The sequence below is a fragment of the Chlorocebus sabaeus genome, chromosome 16 (genome assembly GCF_047675955.1).
Source record: "Chlorocebus sabaeus isolate Y175 chromosome 16, mChlSab1.0.hap1, whole genome shotgun sequence".
Taxonomy (NCBI): Eukaryota; Metazoa; Chordata; class Mammalia; order Primates; family Cercopithecidae; genus Chlorocebus; species Chlorocebus sabaeus.
The window spans coordinates 52256264-52275890 of record NC_132919.1 but is presented as its reverse complement, the minus strand read 5'-3'; the positions used below and the strand labels follow the sequence as shown (position 1 = coordinate 52275890).

At 50.5% G+C, this 19627-nt stretch overlaps 1 protein-coding gene across 2 annotated transcripts; it reads right to left on the bottom strand.

The window, feature by feature from the left end:
* Positions 1–5683: 5683 nt before the first annotated feature.
* Positions 5684–14294, bottom strand: CD300H (CD300H molecule). 2 transcript variants are annotated; one of them, XM_008011871.3, is made up of 4 exons: positions 14044–14294; positions 10559–10915; positions 9183–9246; positions 5684–7406 (listed from the first exon to the last, which is right to left on the bottom strand). In XM_008011871.3, exons 1-4 carry the CDS (start codon positions 14102–14104, stop codon positions 7295–7297), a joined length of 594 nt encoding a protein of 197 aa, XP_008010062.2. In that variant the 5' UTR covers positions 14105–14294; the 3' UTR covers positions 5684–7294. The 2 variants fall into 2 exon arrangements, with proteins under 2 accessions (XP_008010062.2, XP_072861165.1); XM_073005064.1 differs by lacking the exons at positions 5684–7406; positions 9183–9246 and having other exon boundaries at positions 9257–10915.
* Between the last annotated feature and the right edge of the window lie 5333 nt (positions 14295–19627).

Below are 19627 nucleotides of genomic sequence, written 5' to 3'. Positions count from 1 at the left end.
GCATGGACTGGGAAAACACTGTGCGTGCAAGCATGTGTGTACACATGCATGCATCTATGATTGTATGTGTGGTGCATCAAGATGGCATTTCGGATTGGATAACTGTGGCAATGACAGTCACAGGCATCTCTCACCCAGGGCCTCTTCTGTCGAGGATGCAGCAGGACATGACTCACCTGCGCTGTGCCCTGGAGCCTGGCGCTCAGCTGGCGAGGCAGCCGCTGACAGCCCCTGGGTGCTCCTCTGTCCTCCTGCACTCTCTCCATATCCCTACTTCCATGTCCAGAGCGCACCCACCCATCTGAGACATTCAGGAGGAACGGAGCTGCCAGTAACCGAGCAGCCCGATCCCTGGTGGCCATTTCTCAGATGTCACTTGTTGCTGCACCAGGCTCTGGTAGGACAAGGTGGAGTCCCCTCTCCCAGGGCCTGAGCCCCACTTCTGCTTTCTTCCCCTCTCTGCTTCCTTGTCCAGCTCTGTCTCAAGTCTGAGGCTGGAGATGGGAGATTGCAGAAAGCTCAGGAGAGAAGCTCCCTGGGCCGGTGCAGGCACCCCCAGACTCAAAGGGCCGGGGACCAGGGGCCAAGGTGCAACCTGGATCTGAAGCCCAATGGGCAGTTCCAACCAGAGCAAGTTTCATCCCTAAAGACAAGTGCCCAGGGCAGGGGGTGGAACCAGGCGCGAAAGAGGAGGACACATCTGATTCGGGCCCATGGCTTCCACTGTACTGAGAAGCAGCACACACACTGCATGTCAAACTTCTCACTTCTAGGAGAGGAAGAGACACCCAGTGTCCCTACTGAACATGTTCACCTAGGCTGGAACTTGATTTGCTGACAATCTTCAATGCTTCTTATTTGTGAACAGGGGAAGCAGTCTTTGAAACACTAACTATAACCAGTGCCAGACCTAAATTAAATTATACAACCTGTAAACCCAAGAGTACCTGAGACAAGTCTCAATTAATTTTGGAAGTTGATTTTGCCAAGGTTAAGGGCACATCCATGACACAGCCTCAGGAGGGCCTCACAACATGTGCCCAAGGTGGTCAGGACACAGCTTGGCTTTATACATTTTAGGGAGACATAAGACATCAATCAGTATATTAGGTTGGTGCAAAAATAATTGCAGTTTTGCCATTACTTTTAATGCACTCCAGCCTGGGCAACATTACTTTTAATGGCAAAAACCGCAACTACTTTTGCACCAACCTAATATGTAAGATGTACATTGGTTCGGTCTAGAAAGGCAAAACAACTCAAAGTGGGAAGGGGCTTCCCGCTCATAGGTAGATAAGAGACAAAGAGTTGCATTTTTTTGAGTTTCTGATTAGCCTTTCCAAAGGAAGCAATCAGACATACATTTATCTCAGAGAGTAAAGGGATGACATTGAATTACATCTGTCCTTTGTCCGCAAGGAATTTCCTCGTGAACAAACTGTGAGAGAGGTATTGCCAGGCCTCTGAGCCCAAGCCAAGCCATCGCATCCCCTGTGACTTGCACATATACGCCCAGATGCCCTGAAGTAACTGAAGAATCACAAAAGAAGTGAAAATGCCCTGCTCGCCTTAACTGATAACGTTCCACCACAAAAGGAGTGAAAATGGCCAGTCCTTGCCTTAAGTGATGACATTACCTTGTGAAAGTCCTTTTCCTGGCTCATCCTGGCTCAAAATCTCCCCCACTGAGCACCTTGTGACCCCCACTCCTGCCCGCCAGAGAACAACCCCCCTTTGACTGTAATTTTCCTTTACCTACCTAAATCCTATAAAACGGCCCCACCCTTATCTCCCTTTGCTGACTCTCTTTTCAGACTCAGCCTGCCTGCACCCAGGTGATTAAAAAGCTTTATTGCTCACACAAAGCCTGTTTGGTGGTCTCTTCACACGGACACGCATGACAGGTATATAGCTTTTTTTTTCTTAACCTTAGTAGCTATCTTTTTAGCAATAGAACGGGAGGCAGGTTTGTTCTAAACAGTTCCCAGCTTGGGTTTTCTCTTTGACTTGGCGGTTGTGGGGTCTGGAGATTTATTTTCCTTTCACAAACTGCAGGGCTGGTTGGCAGAAGTGCTGAACCCACACATTTGTACGTGTCCTTTTTTCCCCCCACTGCAGCAGACAGCGTCTTGCTTTGCTGCCCATGCTGGAGTTCAGTGGCACAATCATAGCTCCCTGCAACCTCAAACTCCTGGACTCAAGCAATCTTCCCACCTCAGCCTCCCAAACTGTCGGGATTATAGGTGTAAGTCACTGCATCCAGCCACAATCTTCTTTTTTATAGCTCAATTAATGATACTTTATTGCTTTTTGTGTACCAAGAAATTGATCTGTGAACTTCCCTCATTGAAAATATACCACAATTTTTATAACCTTGTTTTTTTCATCTCTCTCTCTCTCAAAAATAGAAGTGGCCCAGGCCTCTCTGGACCTTAGGGAGGCCCTGAAAGCCAGAGAGGAATAAAGCAGATGCTTCCGATTCCAGACCAAGGAAAGACAGTAACTTTGGGCTTTAACTTTTATCTTTGCTTAATTATTTTTTCCTTTGCAAAAAAGAAAGGGACTCAATTTCCTCAGTGGATGGCTCTATGATTTTGAATGTACAGCTTGTTGACTCCTTAGGCGTTGTGTTCTAAGTTTCTCTATGGCAGGCCTTGAAACCCAAACAGTTTATCAACGTCGGGCAATGTCTGTGGAGTGGTCACTCTGCAGGTGAGAGGAGGGCCTCCCTGGCCAGAGTCTTCCTGAGTTTCTATGTGGATCTTCCTGAGTCAGGTCCTCATGTGCAGGCTTGAGAGTCGAAGAAAGAAATTCCCACAGGGCACGGTGGCTCACGCCTGTAATCCCAGCACTTCGGGAGGCTGACACAGGCAAATCACTTGAGGCTAAGGGAGGAGACCACCTCTCATGTTGTCTTATGCCCAATTTCTGCCTCCAAAGAAAGAAGAAGTAAAAACTGAAAGGGAGAAATGAAATCCACAAGCAGACAGCCCGGTGCCGCACCCTGGGCCTGGTAGTTAAAGATCGACCCCTGACCTGATTGGTTCTGTTATCTATAGATTACAATGTATAGAAATGCACTGTGAAAATCCCTATCTTGTTTTGTTCTGATCTAATTACCGGTGCATGCAGCCTCCAGTCACGTACCCTCTGCTTGCTCAATCGATCACGGACCCCCTCACACGCACCCCCTTAGAGTTGTGAGCCCTTAAAAGGGACAGGAATTGCTCATTCGGGGAGCTCGGCTCTTGAGACTGAAGTCTGGCCGATGCCCCCAGCCGAATAGACACCTTCCTTCTGTAACTCGGTGTCTGAGGAGTTTTGTCTGCCGCTCGTCCTGCTACAAGGCCAGAGCTGTTGGTGAGGCAGCTGGAAGGAGGAGAGATTAATATATGTAAACTTTTCCTTAGGTCGAAAAAATATCAATAAACTATAACCAAAAAAGAAAGTCAAGCAAACTTTCAGAGGTATAATTTCAGGTTTTGGTTTTTAAATTCTTTGATGGAAGTATAACATACAAACAAAATAACGCAAATCATAGATGTACAGTTCAGCAAAATTTGAGGAGATGACTATCCTTGCCTAACAGCCACCCAGATCAGACACCCACGCCCTTGACGAGTCTCCTTCCGTATGGTATAGGGCGGGCTTCTGTGATCCATAGATATGGGCCATGGGCTATGACTTCTAATGCAGCAGGAGGAGCTGCAGACAAAACCTCTCAGACACCGAGTTGTAGAAGGAAGGGCTTTATTCAGCTGGAGCATCGGCAAGCTACTGCCTTAAAATCTGAGTTCCCAGAGTGCACAATTTCTGTCCCTTTTAAGGGCTCACAACACTAAAGATTTCACATGAAAGCGTCGTGATTGATTTGAGCAAGCAGGGGGTACGTGACAGGGGCTGCATGCACCAGTGGTCAGAGAGAAACAAAACAGGGCTGGGAGTTTCACTACGTTCTTTTATACAATGCCTGGAATCTATGAATAATATCGGTTTCTAAGTTATGAGTTGATTTTTAACTACCGGGTTTAGGCCAGACAGGCCAAGGTCTGGTTTTGGGCACCGGGCTGCCTGTCTTTGGTTTTACTTCCTTGTTTTTTTCTTAAAACAGGTACTGAGTATAAAACAATATAAAGCAATATGAGAGGGTCTCTCTCTCTGTCCTCACTAAGGATAAGCCAAAGGTGCTGTGCCTTGCTCTCTCTTGGATCACTCTCTCTGGGGAAAGCTGGTGGCTGTGTCTAGAAGACACACAAGCAGCTCTTTTGAGCAAGGAGCTGAGTCCTCCCACCACCAGCCACGTGAATGCGTGACATTGGAAGCAGATCCTCCAGCCCCAGTCCAGTCTTCAGATGACTGCAGCCCCGGCCAACATCTTGACTAGAACTTAATGAAAGACAGATCTTGAGCCAGCACCACCCACCTAAGCAACTCCCAGATTTATGACTCTCAAAACCATGAGATAATGAACATTTGCTGTTTTTGGCCGTGAAGTCATGGGGGAATTTGTTATGCATCAACAGATATCTAATATAGTTGGGCCACATTTGCCCAGGGCCAACCTCTGCAGTCACATCCAATCCTTATTCGTTTACTCACTCAGCAAGTATTTTTTTTTATGCCAACCATTACATCACCATACTCTGTAGCTGGACGCCGGGGCATTCGTGGTGAACGAAGCTGGCCCAAATGCTGCTGTGATGTAAAGGGAGATGGATAGAAACCACCCAAAGGAAACACATTAACAGCATTTGGCAAACCGTGGAGGAAATAAACAGGGACCCATAATCAAGACAATCGGGGTGATCCCTGCGAAGGATGATCACAGAGGCCTTTCAGAGGAGGCAACGTCAGAGGTGAAACCAAAAGGATAAGAAAGAACCAGAGGTAAGAAGATCTGGGGAAGGGATTCAAGGGGAGGAGCAGCAGGTGCTAAGGCCCTGGGGAGGGATGCATACTGTGGCTAGAACATAAAGACCACGTGGGGACAGGGCAATAAGATAAAATGGAAGAACCAACCAGTGGCTGGTCCCCTCAGATCAAGTAGGCCAAGCAAGGAGAGTGGGTGCTATGGTTTGGCTGTGTCCTCCCTCCAATCTCAAATTATAGCGCTCATACTTCCCACGTGTCATGGGAGGGACTTGGTGGGAGGTAAATAAGTCATGGGGTCAGGTCTTATGTTGTTCTCATGATAGTGAATAAGTCTCACAAGATCTGATGGTTTTACAAAGGGGAGGTCCCCTGCCCTGCACATGCTCTCTCTCTCTTGCCTGCCACCATGTAAGACATGACTTTGCTCCTCCTTTACTCCTCCTTTGCCTTCCACCATGATTGTGAGGCCTCCCCAGTCACGTAGAACTGTGAGTCAATTAAACCTCTTTCCTTTATAAATTACGCAGTCTCAGTTATGTCTTTTTTTGGTGGGGTGGGGACGGAGTCTTGTTCTTGTCACCCAGGCTGGAGTGTAGTGCCAGGAGCTCAGCTCACTGCAACCCCCAGGTTTAAGCAATTCTCCTGCCTCAGTCTCCTGAGTAGCTGGGATTACAGGCACCTGCCACCACTTCTGGCTGATTTTTGTACTTTTAGTAGAGACGATTTCACCATGTTGGCCAGACTTGTCTCAAACTCCTGATCTCAGGAGATCCGCCAGCCTCAGCCTCCCAAAGTACTGGGATTACAGACATGAGCCACCACGCTCAGCCTCACGTATGTCTTTATTAGCAGCATGAGAACAGACTAATACAGTGGGTTTCATTTGAAGAACATGGAACAAGAGGTGACATGACTATTGCAGAACCGTGTCAAGGTGCTCTCTTGTTGCATTATGTAGAAGAAAGAGAAAAGGTGGCAAGAGGGATTGGGAAGAAAGTGGGAAGTCACCATAGTATTGAGAGGATAGAGGACAATGGTGGCATCAGGGAAAGTGAGGGAATGGGAAGATTGGAGAGATTTATATAAGGATTGATGAGAGATAAAGGAGAGAGGAATAAGAGATTACAGGACTTGGGCTGCAGCAACTATCATGGAAAGAAAGCGTGGAAAAAGAACAGATTTGTAGGACAGAGACAAAGATTTGGGGGAAAGTCAATAGACCAAGTTTGTGCATGGCAAGGTTGGGAAACTGTGGCACATCCAAGAGAGACATGAAGTAGTCCCTGGTCCTACCTTCCCGACTTTTTCAGGGGAAAGTGATCCTAAGCCCATCATGTCAGGAGATGCTAAGCCAGGGCCAAAGACCCTAGGGAGCTTCCCCACCCTGCACGATAGACCCAGCCACTCCACCCACTTCCTGCCCCTGCACCCCTTTCTCCTTGTTTCGTATCCCCACAGCTGCCTTCCCTCAGACCTTTCGGGGCACTGATTATAGTTAGTGCTTCAAAGACTGCTTCCCTTGTTCACAAATAAGAAGCATTGAAGATTGTCACCAAACCAAGTTCCAGCCTAGGTGAACACGTTCAGCAGGGACACTGGGTGTCTCTTTCTCTCCCAAAACTAAGAAGTTCAACGTGCAGTGTGTGTGCTGCTTCTCAACACAGCAGAAGCCATGGACCGGGATCCAATGTGTCCTCCTTTCTCCTGCCTGGTTCCACCCCCTGACCTGGGCACTTGCCTTTAGGGATGAAACTTGCTCTGCTCAGAACTCCCCACAGGTCTCCACACCCAGGTTGCACCTTGGGCCCTGGTTCCTGGCCCCTTGAATGTCTGCATCCACATCTGGTTGGCTCCAAGGGCAATGTGGTGATCCCTACTCAGATAGCTCTGGCTAATGACCAGAATGGGGCTGGGCTATAGACCAGGTTAGAGGACTCAGCCTGGAGAGGTCATCAGGAAACAATGGAACTAGTCCTCATTGGTGTGGCGGCCAGGATCAAGATATTTGGGATAGGAGGGACCCAGAAGCTGAGAAGCAATCCAATTAGAGTAGAATTATTCAAAAGTCTCTGAAGAAACCCTAAGTGACGTCTTAAGCCAATGGTCATAAGGTTTCAGAAGCACCGGATGGATAACTTTTGGAGATTTCCTGTACAGCACCGTCCCTGTAGTCAACAACGCTGTATTGTACACTTAAAATTTGTTAAGAGATCACGTCGATCTCATGTTAAGTGTCCTCCCAAAGTGCCGGGATTACAGGTGTAAGCCACCGCACCCGGCCTACATTTTTTTTAACTTTTAAAAAAGTATCCAGCGATAGGGTCAGGGTCAGAAGTCCTTTTTGCAGTCAGAGGGGCTGTGTCTCTGGACAGGGTTCCAGTGGGCGTGGGGTGTGGCAAGTTCTCCTGTTCATGGACTCTGTCTAAGGAGTCCTCCAAGGCCTGTTCACCCAGAGGATAGCACCGAGTATGCTCAGGAGCAGAGGCACCTTCAGGAGTGGGAGAAGCAGGAAGTAGGCGCAGCTGGGCAGGGACCTGTGAGATGGAGAGAGTGACCAGTAGTAAGCTGCCTCCTCTGGGGAGTCCCAGGCTCTGCCTCACCCCTCCTTCCCTCGACGTCTGGTCCTGTGCCCTCAAACCCAATGTCAGCATCAAGCCTGGTGGGTACCAGGGTCAGGCAGCTCCATGCTGAGGGTCACAGGCTCCTGACCTTCATTCAGCTCAGAATTAACCTTGAGTGTCAGGACCCAACAGATGCTGGAAGGTGAGGGATAGAGAAGAAGAGAGATATGGGAACCTAGGCAGGAACTGGCTCCCAGAAACAACTTCCAGAACAGATCCCTCAGTCACTGACGCCTGCAGAAACTCTGCTCTTGCTGGGAACAACCTCAAGGATGAAATATTGCTTTACAACCACCTTCACTCAAATTAAATATGATCACAAGAACAGCTCTTTCCCTTAAACTGCTTAACTATCTCAACCCCAAGGAGTGACCTCTCCAAGCTCAGCCCATGGCCAATCCTCCCATCCCTTGGGTCCCACTACACTGCCCCCATTCCAACTTCTCAAATGCTGCATTTTCTCCCCAAAACGGGCCGTTGTGCCATCTCTCCACCTTCCCAGCCCTCCACCTGTAGAGCTTGTCTGATGCCCTCCCCGATCCTCTCTAAGACGAGCCCCTGTAATAAACTCTGTTGGCGCCCTGCCCCATATCCCCTTTGCCCACTTGAGCTCCTGGGAGCTGCAGGCAGTCTTGGCCCCACCAAAGATTGCCCAGTTCAGGCTCCCCTTCTCTGCCTGAGGTTATCTACAGGAGTGCACACATTTTCCTGTGCAGAGCAGGCCAGATGGGCCACAGAATTCATGCCCCCAGGAGTGCCTTCTGCCTGGAAGATTCTGTCTCCAGTTCTGAGGAACTTTCTACACAGTCTCTCATAGGGTGCCCAGAGGGACTAAGCTCCAGTGTGTCCAGTTACTACAGTGTTAACCCCTTCATTACAGTGCATTTCATTTCCCTTTCCCTTTCCTGGTCTCATTTTCTGCTCTCTCAATGTACTTCCTGAGATTACCTCTCAATAAACAAATTGCTCCTAAGTCCCTGTCTCAGGACCTGATTTAGAGGAAACCCAAACTAAGACAGTCCCTTTGTTCTTCGTTTCTGTGGAACATCTTGTATTTCCTTGATAGCCCAAATCATGCCCCACCAGCTTCCCATACACCCTGGCATCCTATCTCTTTACATCTGCTTTATTTTCCTCCATAGTTATTATCATTAGTTGACATATTTCCTTGATCTATCATCTATCTATCTGTCTCTATTACATATCTCTTTCTACCAGCGATCATCTCCATCTGTCTATTCAGCCAGCCAGTCAGCCATCTCTATCATCTGTCATATCATATCTCTATCTCTATCATCTGCCTATCTATCTATCTATCTATCTATCTATCTATCTATCTATCTATCCATCCATCCATCCATCCATCCATCCATCCATCCATCTATCTATCTATCTATCTATCTATCTATCTATCTATCTATCTATCTATCCGTCTGTCCGTCCGTCTGCCTATCTATCTATTTATCCATCTGGCCACTGTCTGAATCTACCTATTTGCAATTTCCTCAAGAGCACAATCTTGCCCCTTTGTTCACTGCTGCATCTCCAGAATCTCCACCAGTTTCTGGCACATAACAAATAAATACCTGTTGAGTGGGTGAATAATCGAGGAAACCTGTGTCTAGGAAGCTCCACCCTACGAAAGAAGCTACACACATGGCAAAAGACACTGGGACACGTGCATTTTACCCTTCGCATTGGCTGGGCCTGGTGGGAGATCCAGGTGTCTTCACAGAGTTCTCAGTACTGGAGGCTGAGGATAAAGAACAGATATGCCTGAATCTTCGCAGCTGAGTACCTGCCGCCTGCATGGTTCTGACTTCATAAAGCATAGGACACTCAAGGAGGCAGCTGGACAGATGTTCTAGGACCATCATCTCCCCATAGGCAGACCAAAGCCCGGCTAGAGTCATAGAGCATCCCCCCTCCAACCCTGTCCCAATGGATGTCTTGTCCCGCTCTGGGGCCAGGTGGGCATTTTATAAACTCAGACCAGAGGATGACCACCTTCTCCCATGTTGGTGTCCCCCATCTCATTGAAAATCAACGTGCTGAAGGTCAGCTGGGCTTAGGTTCCAAAACCCCTCATCCTTGCCAGTGTATCCACACACCGCCACTACCCTCCAGCACACACTGTCTCTCACACACACACTCTCACACCTGCACACACTCTCACATGTGCACTCACGCAACTCACCTGCTCTCACACACTCTCACACACTCACTCATACACCTGCTCTCGCACACACTCACACACACCTGCTCTCTCACACACTCTCACACACTCACTCACACACACCTGCTCTCTCACACACTCACACACTCACAAAGATCTGCTCTCACACACATTCCCACACACCTGCTGTCACACACACTCTCACTCACACACACACCTGCTCTCACACTCTCACACACACTTGCTCTCACACACTCACACACCTACTCCTGCACACACACACTCTCACATACACCTGCTCTTACACACTCCCACACACTCACACACCTGCTCTTGCACACACACACATCTGCTCTCTCTCACACAACACACACACCTGCTCTCACACACACTCTCACACACTCACACACCTGCTCTTGCACACACTAACACACACCTGGTCTTGCACACACTCTCACACACACACACCTGCTGTCACACACACTCACACACACCTGCTCTCACACACCTGCTCTTGCACACACACCTGCTCACACTCACACACACACACCTGCTCTCACACACTCTCACACACACACACCTGCTCTCGCACACACTCACACACACACACCTGCTCTTGCACACACTCACACACACCTGCTCTCACACATACCTTCACACCTGCACTCACTCTTACATGTTTACACACAACTCACATTCACACACTTAAACACACTTACACTCTCCCACTCACTCACGTATTTCCCACACACATTCACACAACACACTCTCCTGCTCTGATGCACCACACTAGGCCCCCACATGAGGCCCAGTTCTTCTCTCCTGAGCCAAAATTTCCGTGGCTGCTCTGCAGTGATGGCCTCAGACGTCTGAGAAAAGAGGCTCTTACCCAAGGAGACCAGCACTTGAACCTGGAAGAAGGGATCAGGCAGGAAGCCAGACAGGCCATCTTCCTGCAGTATTGTTGCAATCCCACATCGGTATTTTCCTGCATCGTCTGCCGTGAGGTTCTCCAATGTCACGGTGAAGGTGAGGTCCTCAGGATGGTCTGTGATGACCACTCGGTCACTCCTCACCATTCCCTCAGACCCTCTGATCTCCACCATTTCATGCCAAATTGGCAAGCATGGTTGTCTGCACCAGTATTTGTTAAATGTCTTGTATTTCTCTTCATACTGACACTGAACGCTCAGGGACTCCCCCACGGTGCCCATCACGGTGCTGGGGCCACTCACAGTCAGACAGCCTGGAAAACACAAGTCCGTTTCCCCTTCTTCACCTGGAAGAGCCTGGACCAGTGGAACCTTGAGTGTTAGGTCCTTTGCACACCCAGTGTCGCCTGAGGCTGGAGGAGGGAGCAGTCAGGAACCAAGGAGCTATGGGCTATTTGCAGGGGGACACCCACGGAGATGCCTGGTGTGGGATGCTGAGACTCCAGAGGCCATGCCCAGCCTGGGTGGGCTCAGCCATCGTAGAGGGGGGAGAGGCTTGACTTCGATGGCCTCAGGCAGGTTCTGGGTCTCCCAGAAGTGTCAGTCCTGAGAAGAAACACCTGTCTTCATTGAACACCAAAGATTGAATGAAGCCACTAAGTACACTCTGAATAAATGGATGGTTGGAGAGATGGATGGATGGATGGGTGGATGGATGGAGAGATGAATGGATGGATGGATGGACGGATGGACGGACGGACGGATGGATGGATGGATGGATGGATGGATGGATGGATGGACAGATGGATGGATGGATGGATGAAATAGGAAAGGAAATAATATTGAGAACCAGGAAAAACCAGAAGCAGCCCAGTACGGAGGGCAAAGAGGAAGCCTGGGGCTTCTGGCTCTGTCTCCTTCCCAAATCATCTGTGGGCCTCATACTTGCAGTCCCTGCCCATATAGATGAGACCTCCTGTTTCCAGGTCTGGATCACAAAGAATATGGGGGCTGCCCGTGGGGATATCAAGGAGCCATGTAGAAAGGGGTTGTTCTTGTGATTCAAGGACATTTACACCTGGATTTTTCCCCCGGGACAGAATCCTGTGGCGACACTAGCCATTGCCTGACATCTGTAGAGCTCAGCTCCATGCTGACACCCGTCAGAGCTTCCTTCCCATCCCCACTTCTCTGCAGCACCCACCCACCTTGGCATGTCCTGGGCCTCTTCTCCAGATCCTCTGCCCACTCCAATATTTTGACATTACTCCCCCTCTTCCAGGCCCCTCTCTCATTCCTCCACCCACTCTGCAGGCTCTGGGTCCAAATGATTAGGACCCAGCCCCACAAACTCTCTGTTTCCTGCCTCAGGGGCCTCACCAGTCCCAAACAGCTGCTGTCTCATCTGCTCTTGATGGGGAGGTAGGTGGTTAACCCAGGGCAAAACAGCTATTGAGAAATGGTTTTGGCAAAACACCGAGCTCCTGAAAAGGAATTGTGGATGTAATCTGTCTGCCTATCATCTATCTATCCATCCATCCATCCATCTTTCATCTATCCACCCATCCATCTAGGTAATGTATTGCCATCCAGTGACAGCGAGGCTTTGCTATGTTTTATTGTGAATTAAAAGAAAAATCTGGCCGAGAGTGGTGACACACACCTATAATCCCAGCACTTTGGGAGGCCGAGGCGGGTGGATCACCTGAGGTCAGGGGTTTGAGACCAGCCTGACCAACAAGATGAAACCCTGTCTCTACTGAAAAGACAAACAAATTAGCTGGATGTGGTGGTGGGTGCCTGTAATCCAGCTACTCAGGAGGCGGAGGCAGGAGAGTCACTTGAACCAAGGAGGTGGAGGTTGCAGTGAGCCAAGATTGCACCAGTGCACTCCAGCCTGGGCGACAGAGTGAGACTGTCAAAAAGAAGAAAGAAAGAAGGAAAGAAGGAAAGAAGGAAAGAAGGAAGGAAGGAAGGAAGGAAGGAAGGAAGGAAGGAAGGAAGGAAGGAAGGAAGGAAGGAAGGAAGGAAGGAGAAAAGCAGAAAAACTGTATCTTTTGCATCTTCATTTTCTTGTCTCACATTTTCTCACTGTATTTCCCAGAAAGCAGGCTCACGTGGCCCACTGACCTATTCTGCATTAGAACGCTGTCTGCCTCTCTGAAGCAGTGATTCTCACCTGGGTTGGAGGGCGGGGGGAACATTTGGCAATGACTACAGATATTTTTGGTTGTCCCAACTTGAGTGGGGAATTGCTGCTGGCATCTGGTGGGTAGAGGCCAGGGATGCTGCTAAACATCCTACAATGCACAGGACAGCCCCCAACACACAGAATAACGCAGCCCCAAATGTCCACAGTGTTGAGATCCAGGAGCCTTTCCCAGGGAGCTAACTGCCTCCTAGGCACAGGCTTGGGGGCAAGGAAGGGGTGGGCACCCCCTGTCCTCTCCTGCTATTGCTGCTGCTCTCAGCTCAGGCTCTGGGGGCGCTGTCAGCCTGCTCTTTCAGGTCCTTAAATTTCTCTCTCGATGATTTGGGACTAATTCCTCAGATCTGGGAGGAAAAACACTGTGGGGCACACACTGAATCCCACCACAGAGCCTCCCTCCCTTTGGATATTCAGTCCAGACCCTGACCCTGAGCCAACATGGGCAGCCCCCTCCACCTCCACCCCGACCCCGCTGCCACCCAGCAAGCTCTCCGCCTACCCAGCCTTGCCAAGAAACTCACTTTCTCCCTCCACCATCATTTACGGAAATTCTCGGACCAGGGCTGACCACAAGTTCCCAGCTGTCTCACCCTTCTGGGGGCCATTACGTAGCAGTCCTGGGGCCAGCCCAGACCTGTGGGGACACCCAGGGTTCCCACACGGGGATGCAGCAGTGCCTCCAGATAGGTAAGTGAAGCTTTACAAGGAGGTGCAGCAGAAACTGACATTGAATTATAGAAGGAACAATGATCTTGGAAATAAAAGTATGTAGGTTTGGACCTTGACTGTGCCTTTTATAAACTGTTTAATCTAAATTATTTTCACCTCTATAAGCGAGCCTCAGTCTCTTGTTTTCATCAGGACTGCAATGAGAATTAAATTAGGTAACGGGAAACAAGACATGTATTACAGTGATTAGACTAGTAAGTACTGGTTTTCTGCCCCCTATTCCCCCTTCTCTCTGATGGATCGTGGAGGCATTCCTGATCTTAATAATGATGGTAATAATGATTAAAGTTGCCAAATCTACTTAGCGCTTACTGTGTGGGAAGCAGTTTACCGTTTAATCCCCACCTATCCCGATGAGAAGATTTGAGAAGCTTCTATGCACACCCCACTCTCTCTTTCTTGATATCATTTCTTCCTCTTGCCCCTTGCCAGCCTTTTCTCATGCCTGCCTCACCCTGACCCGCCAGAGCAGACCCCCCTGCACCCAGGACCTGCCCTGCTCACCTGGGACACAGAGAAGGAGCACAGCTGATGGCAGCAGGGCAGCCCCAGCCCTCTGGGTCATCTCACCAGCATGGACGTCCCTTGTGGCAGCAGGGTCTGAGGCTGGAGCCCAGTCGCAGAAGGTCAGCTCGTCTGTCCCCTCTTCTGCTGTTCTGGACACTTCTCGTTTCCTTCTCCAGCCTCTTCGTTTCCTTCTCCGGCCTCTTCTGGGTTTGGTTCTCAGAGCTGGTGCCAGGATGGAGGAAACTGGGGCCACGGGGCGCTATGTGGTTAGGTGAAACAGTTTTGAGAACTTGGCAAAGTTCTTCCTAATAAAATATGTTTGCATTTGCTGTTCCCCTTTCTGTTCCCAGTAAAGACAACGCGTCCCTCCCACTACCCACAGCTGACAGGCCTGCCCTTCTCCAAATCACAGCATGGCCCAGGACCAGTGCGGCTGGGCCAACTGCCATCTGGATTTTCTGGGCAGGTCCTCCCCTCTGTGAATGGCCAGTTTTCTGTGGCCAGCATGAGCCGCCCCAGGGTATGGCTCAGCATTCACTGGATGAGACCAGCTATTTGCAGAGCCCAGTGTAAAATGAAACGTAGGGTTCCAAAATTATTAAGAATTTCAAGATGGTGACAGCCAAGCATTGAACGTGGACCCTTCTAAGAGTAGGGCCTGTGAGACTGCACGGGGTAGGGACACACCCACAATGCCCGCTGGTCTATCTCTGATCCTTGGTGGTACAGATAGGCTGGGTGCAACCTCAGAGCCTCTGACCTCTTAACCCCTTGGTCTTGCTCTGACTTCAGAAAACCCCAGAGGTCCTTGTCTTGGTCAAGTGCCTGACTGTTTCCACAGACCTGGTACCACGCAGAGCTTGGTGGACCATCTATAAGCCTTGCTTTTGACCTGTGTGGCTCTTTTTGTTGCCCAAGATGACCACATATAACAGTTTCAATATATCAAGAGCTAACTCCGGGAACCTGGCCAGAAGTGTGCCCAATATACACAGAATGGCTGTGGAGGATTTATAAATGCAAGCACAGCCTCAGAATGCCTCATCCAGGGACTTAGATTCCTGGAACTAGGAAACTCTAAAACCCTGGCATTCTGTTATCAAACGTCTCCTCTTACTTTGGTGTTTCAGTAAATGTATTTCCTGCTTGTTCATTTTTTGCTGCATTCGAAGTCCTCATATTTCTGTGTGTGTGCACGTGTGTGTATATGTGTGTGGTATGTGGGATATGTGTGTAGTGTGTGTGGTGTGTGTAGTGTGTGTAGTATGTGTGCTATGTGTGTATGTAGGTACATATGATGTATGTGCATGGTGTGTGGGATGGTGTGTGTGTAGTGTGTGTATGTGTGGTGTATGTGGTGCGAGTGGTGTGTGTGAGATGTGTGTAGTGCGTGTATATGTGTGTGGTGTTTGGGGTCGTGTGTGTAGTGTGTGTATGTGTGTGCATGTGTGGGGGGGTTGGTGTGTGTGTAGTGTGTGTGGTGTGAGTGGTGTGTGTGGTGTGTGTGGGATGTGTGTAGTGTGTATGTGTGTACATGTGATGTACGTGTGTGATGTGTGGGGTGGGGTGCATGTAGTGTGTATGTTTGCATGTGTGGTGTGTGCACAGGTGGTGCATGTATGTGCATGTGTGTGGTGTGAGATGTGTGTACATGCAGTGCATATGTACGGTATGTGGGGTAGGATGTGTGTAGTGTGTGGTGTGTGTGATGTGAGTGGTGTGTGTAAGATGTGTGTAATGTGTATGTGTGTACATGTGGTGTGTATGGTGTGTGGGGTGGTGTGTGTAGTGTATGTATATGGTGCATGTGTGGGGGTGGGAGTGTGTGTGGTGTGTGTGTGTCCATGCGTGGTGTATGTGTGTGGTGTGTGGGGTGGTGTGTGTAGTGTGTGTATACGTGTGCACATGTGGGGGCATCGTGTCTGTGGGGTGTGTGTGTGTCCATGCGTTGTGTGTGTGGTGTGTGGGGTGGTGTGTGTGGTGTGTGTATGTGTGTGCATGTGTGGGTGTGGGGGTGTGTGGGGTGTGTGTGTGTACATTTGGTGTGTATGTGGTGTGTGGGGTGGTGTATGTAGTGTGTGTATGTGTGTGCATGTGTGGAGGTGTGGTGTGTATGGTGTGTGTGTCCATGCATGGTGTGTGTGTGTGGTGTGTGAAGTGGTGTGTGTAGTATATGTGTGTGCATGTGTGGGGGTGGGAGTGTGTGTGGTGTGTGTGTGTGTCCATGCGTGATGTATGTGTGTGGTGTGTGGGGTGGTGTGTGTAGTGCGTGTCTATATGTGCATGTGTGGGGGTGTGCTGTGTGTGGTGTGGTGTGTGTGTGTGTCTGTGCATTGTAGATGTGTGTGGGGTGGTGTGTGTAGTGTGTGTATGTGTGTGAATGTGTGGTTGTGGGGGTGTGTGGGGTGTGTGTGTGTACATTTGGTGTATGCGTGTGGTGTGTGGGGTGGTGTGTGAATGTGTGGTTGTGGGGGTGTGTGGGGTGTGTGTGTGTACATTTGGTGTATGCGTGTGGTGTGTGGGGTGGTGTGTGAATGTGTGGTTGTGGGGGTGTGTGGGGGGTGTGTGTGTACATTTGGTGTATGCGTGTGGTGTGTGGGGTGGTGTGTGAATGTGTGGTTGTGGGGGTGTGGGTGTGTGTGTGTACATGTGGTGTGTGTGTACATGTGGTGTGTGTGTGTGGTACGTGGGGTGGTGTGTGCATGTGTGGGTGTGGGAGTGTGTGGGTGTGGGAGTGTGTGGGTATGTGTGTGTACATGTGGTGTGTGTGTGTGGTGTGTGGGGTGGTGTGTGCATGTGTGGGTGTGGGAGTGTGTGGGTATGTGTGTGTGCATGTGTGGTTGTGGGGGTGTGGGTGTGTGTGTGTACATGTGGTGTGTGTATGTGGTGTGTGGGGTGGTGTGTGCATGTGTGGGGGTGTGGGTATGTGTGTGTACATGTGGTGTGTGTATGTGGTGTGTGGGGTGGTGTGTGCATGTGTGGGGGTGTGGGTATGTGTGTGTACATGTGGTGTGTGTGTGTGGTGTGTGTATGTGGTGTGTGGGGTGGTGTGTGCATGTGTGGGGGTGTGGGTGTGTGTGTACATGTGGTGTGTGTATGTGGTGTGTGGGGTGGTGTGTGCATGTGTGGGGGTGTGGGTATGTGTGTGTACATGTGGTGTGTGTGTGGTGTGTGTATGTGGTGTGTGGGGTGGTGTGTGCATGTGTGGGGGTGTGGGTGTGTGTGTGTACATGTGGTGTGTGTATGTGGTGTGTGGGGTGGTGTGTGCATGTGTGGGGGTGTGGGTATGTGTGTGTACATGTGGTGTGTGTGTGTGGTGTGTGTATGTGGTGTGTGGGGTGGTGTGTGCATGTGTGAGGGTGTGGGTGTGTGTGTGTACATGTGGTGTGTGTATGTGGTGTGTGGGGTGGTGTGTGCATGTGTGGGGGTGTGGGTGTGTGTGTACATGTGGTGTGTGTGTGTGGTGTGTGGGGTGGTGTGTGCATGTGTGGGTGTGGGAGTGTGTGGGTATGTGTGTGTACATGTGGTGTGTGTGTGTGGTGTGTGGGGTGGTGTGTGCATGTGTGGGTGTGGGGGTGTGTGGGTATGTGTGTGTGTACATGTGGTGTATGTGTGTGGTGTGTGGGGTGGTGTGTGCATGTGTGTGGAGAGGAAGCAGGAGCTGGGAGGGATAAAGATGTTTCCTCTTGCAGCAGCCACAGCCGGTTGCAAGCCCCACCCTCTGTGCCTTGCTCTGGGCGCTAAGAAAAGGCTTGCCTGGTCCTTAGTCTCCCTGACTTTGTGTCAAGGGCTGCTCAACGCGCCTTTCTTGGGAAGCAGGGATCTGAGTCTGTGAAGGAGATGACGCACAGCTGCAGACTTTTCCAGAATGCACCCTCACCAGCCTCGTCTGGGCAAACCGCCGGGTGCACGCGGTTGTACTAGTCAGCTCTTTTCTGGCTCACACTGCCATAGCAAAACTCCCAAATCACTGCATGCTGTAACCACAAAAGCTTGTTTCTCGCTCATCTATACGCAAGCGATGAGTCAGCATTGCTTGGGCACCAGGCTGCAGGAGCCCAGTCCACTAGAGGAGAGGGAAAGCACTGGGTGGCTCGCGGAGCCTCTGCTCAGAAGGTGCACATGCGGCTCCTGCTCACCGTTCATTGTCAAAGGGTCAAGCCTGAAGTCAGTGGGAAGGAGAAGCGCAGTCCTCTTACAGTATGAGGCAGTAAGTCACTGCCCACAACCACAGAACCCACTACCGGAGGTTCCCTAATCGGGCTGGAAGGGTCCCCCACAGCACACCGACTCCGTGGCTTCTCGCTCATCCGAGGTCGGGGCAGGGAGAGGCTGCAGGGTCTGCTTAGAAACAGCCGGTGTGTGTTCCATTTTTTTAGCTAAGACCAGACACTTTGCCAAATGCGAAGGACATGGCAATGCCACAGGGAACCCACCTTTGAAGCCGATGTGCTCTGGGCCCTGGAGTCCCCCAGGAGATGACAAATTCCTTGAAGAGATGGCCCACATCTGGGACTCCCAGGCTTTTTCCATGTCAAGGCCAGCATCTGGAGCCACTGTCCCCTCCCCAGGAGGCCCTTGTCCTTCTGTCTCTGAAACCTGTCCTGGAAAATGCTCTCCTCTCCAGGAGGGCAGAGCTAGGGGAGGACTGAGAATAATGAACACTAGCCGTGTGGCACTGAAGGGCAGGGAGCCTGGGGCCCTGCCTGGCACTGCACCACACTGAGACGCCCACCATCGCTGCCCTGGGGGGACAGTTCTTGGGGCTTCCAGAAAATTCAGATCTCATCTGGGAGGGGTGCATTCTTAGGGCAAACTCTGGGCGTGTGATGTGTAGGACACTGTGAGCAGCCCACACACTTATCCCTGTTATCCCTGCCTTTCAAGGCTGTGCTTGTCTTTCTGCTTCCTCGAAGACTGTCATCCTCCCTTCTCATTCTCCCAGGATGAGCTCAGGCCACACCTCTCCTGGAAGGCATCCCTGCCTGCTCCAGGCCTTCCAGACCCCTCCCTCTGGGGTCCTTGTTGTCTGCAATGCTTATTTCTGTATTTAATCTCATGTCCCTGTGTTGTCATTGTCCTGTTGCACGGCATCCATTTCCAGGTAAGGCTGTAGCCTCCACAATGGCAGGACCGATCTGGGCATCCAGAGATGCAGATGGAGCTCGGCCCCAGCCTTGTGAGCTGAATTGGAGGGTGAGAGCTCTGATCCTTCCATATTTTCCAGGAAAGGGGATCAGGAATGTATGAAAGCGTTGGACCTCTCTTCTCTCACCTCTACTACCCCACTTCAATCCATTTGGGGAGTGGTTCTCAGTATCCTGTGCATCATGGTGAGAATGGGCAAATGCCCAAGGGTGGTGGACCCCACTGCCCACTTTCCTCCCTCCCCACTGGCACTCAAGGGAGACATCACCAAGAAGGCAGCCTCCCGACCAGCTCTGGGCAATGGATGCCTCTTTGGGATCTTGTTACAAATACAGGGCTCTCTAGGGAGCAGGGTGTGGGGAGGGTCTTCCCAACATGGGGCCTGGGGCACTATAGGGAGCCTGGCTCAGAGAGGGTCTCTACCTGACTCTGA

Coding starts and splice junctions, on each gene's coding strand:
- CD300H (XM_073005064.1), bottom strand. CDS start 14,104: ATGACCCAGAGGGCTGGGGCTGCCCTGCTGCCATCAGCTGTGCTCCTT. Junction 10,916..14,043: donor GCTCCTTCTCTGTGTCCCAG/GTGAGCAGGGCA, acceptor TGTGTTTTCCAG/GCTGTCTGACTGTGAGTGGC.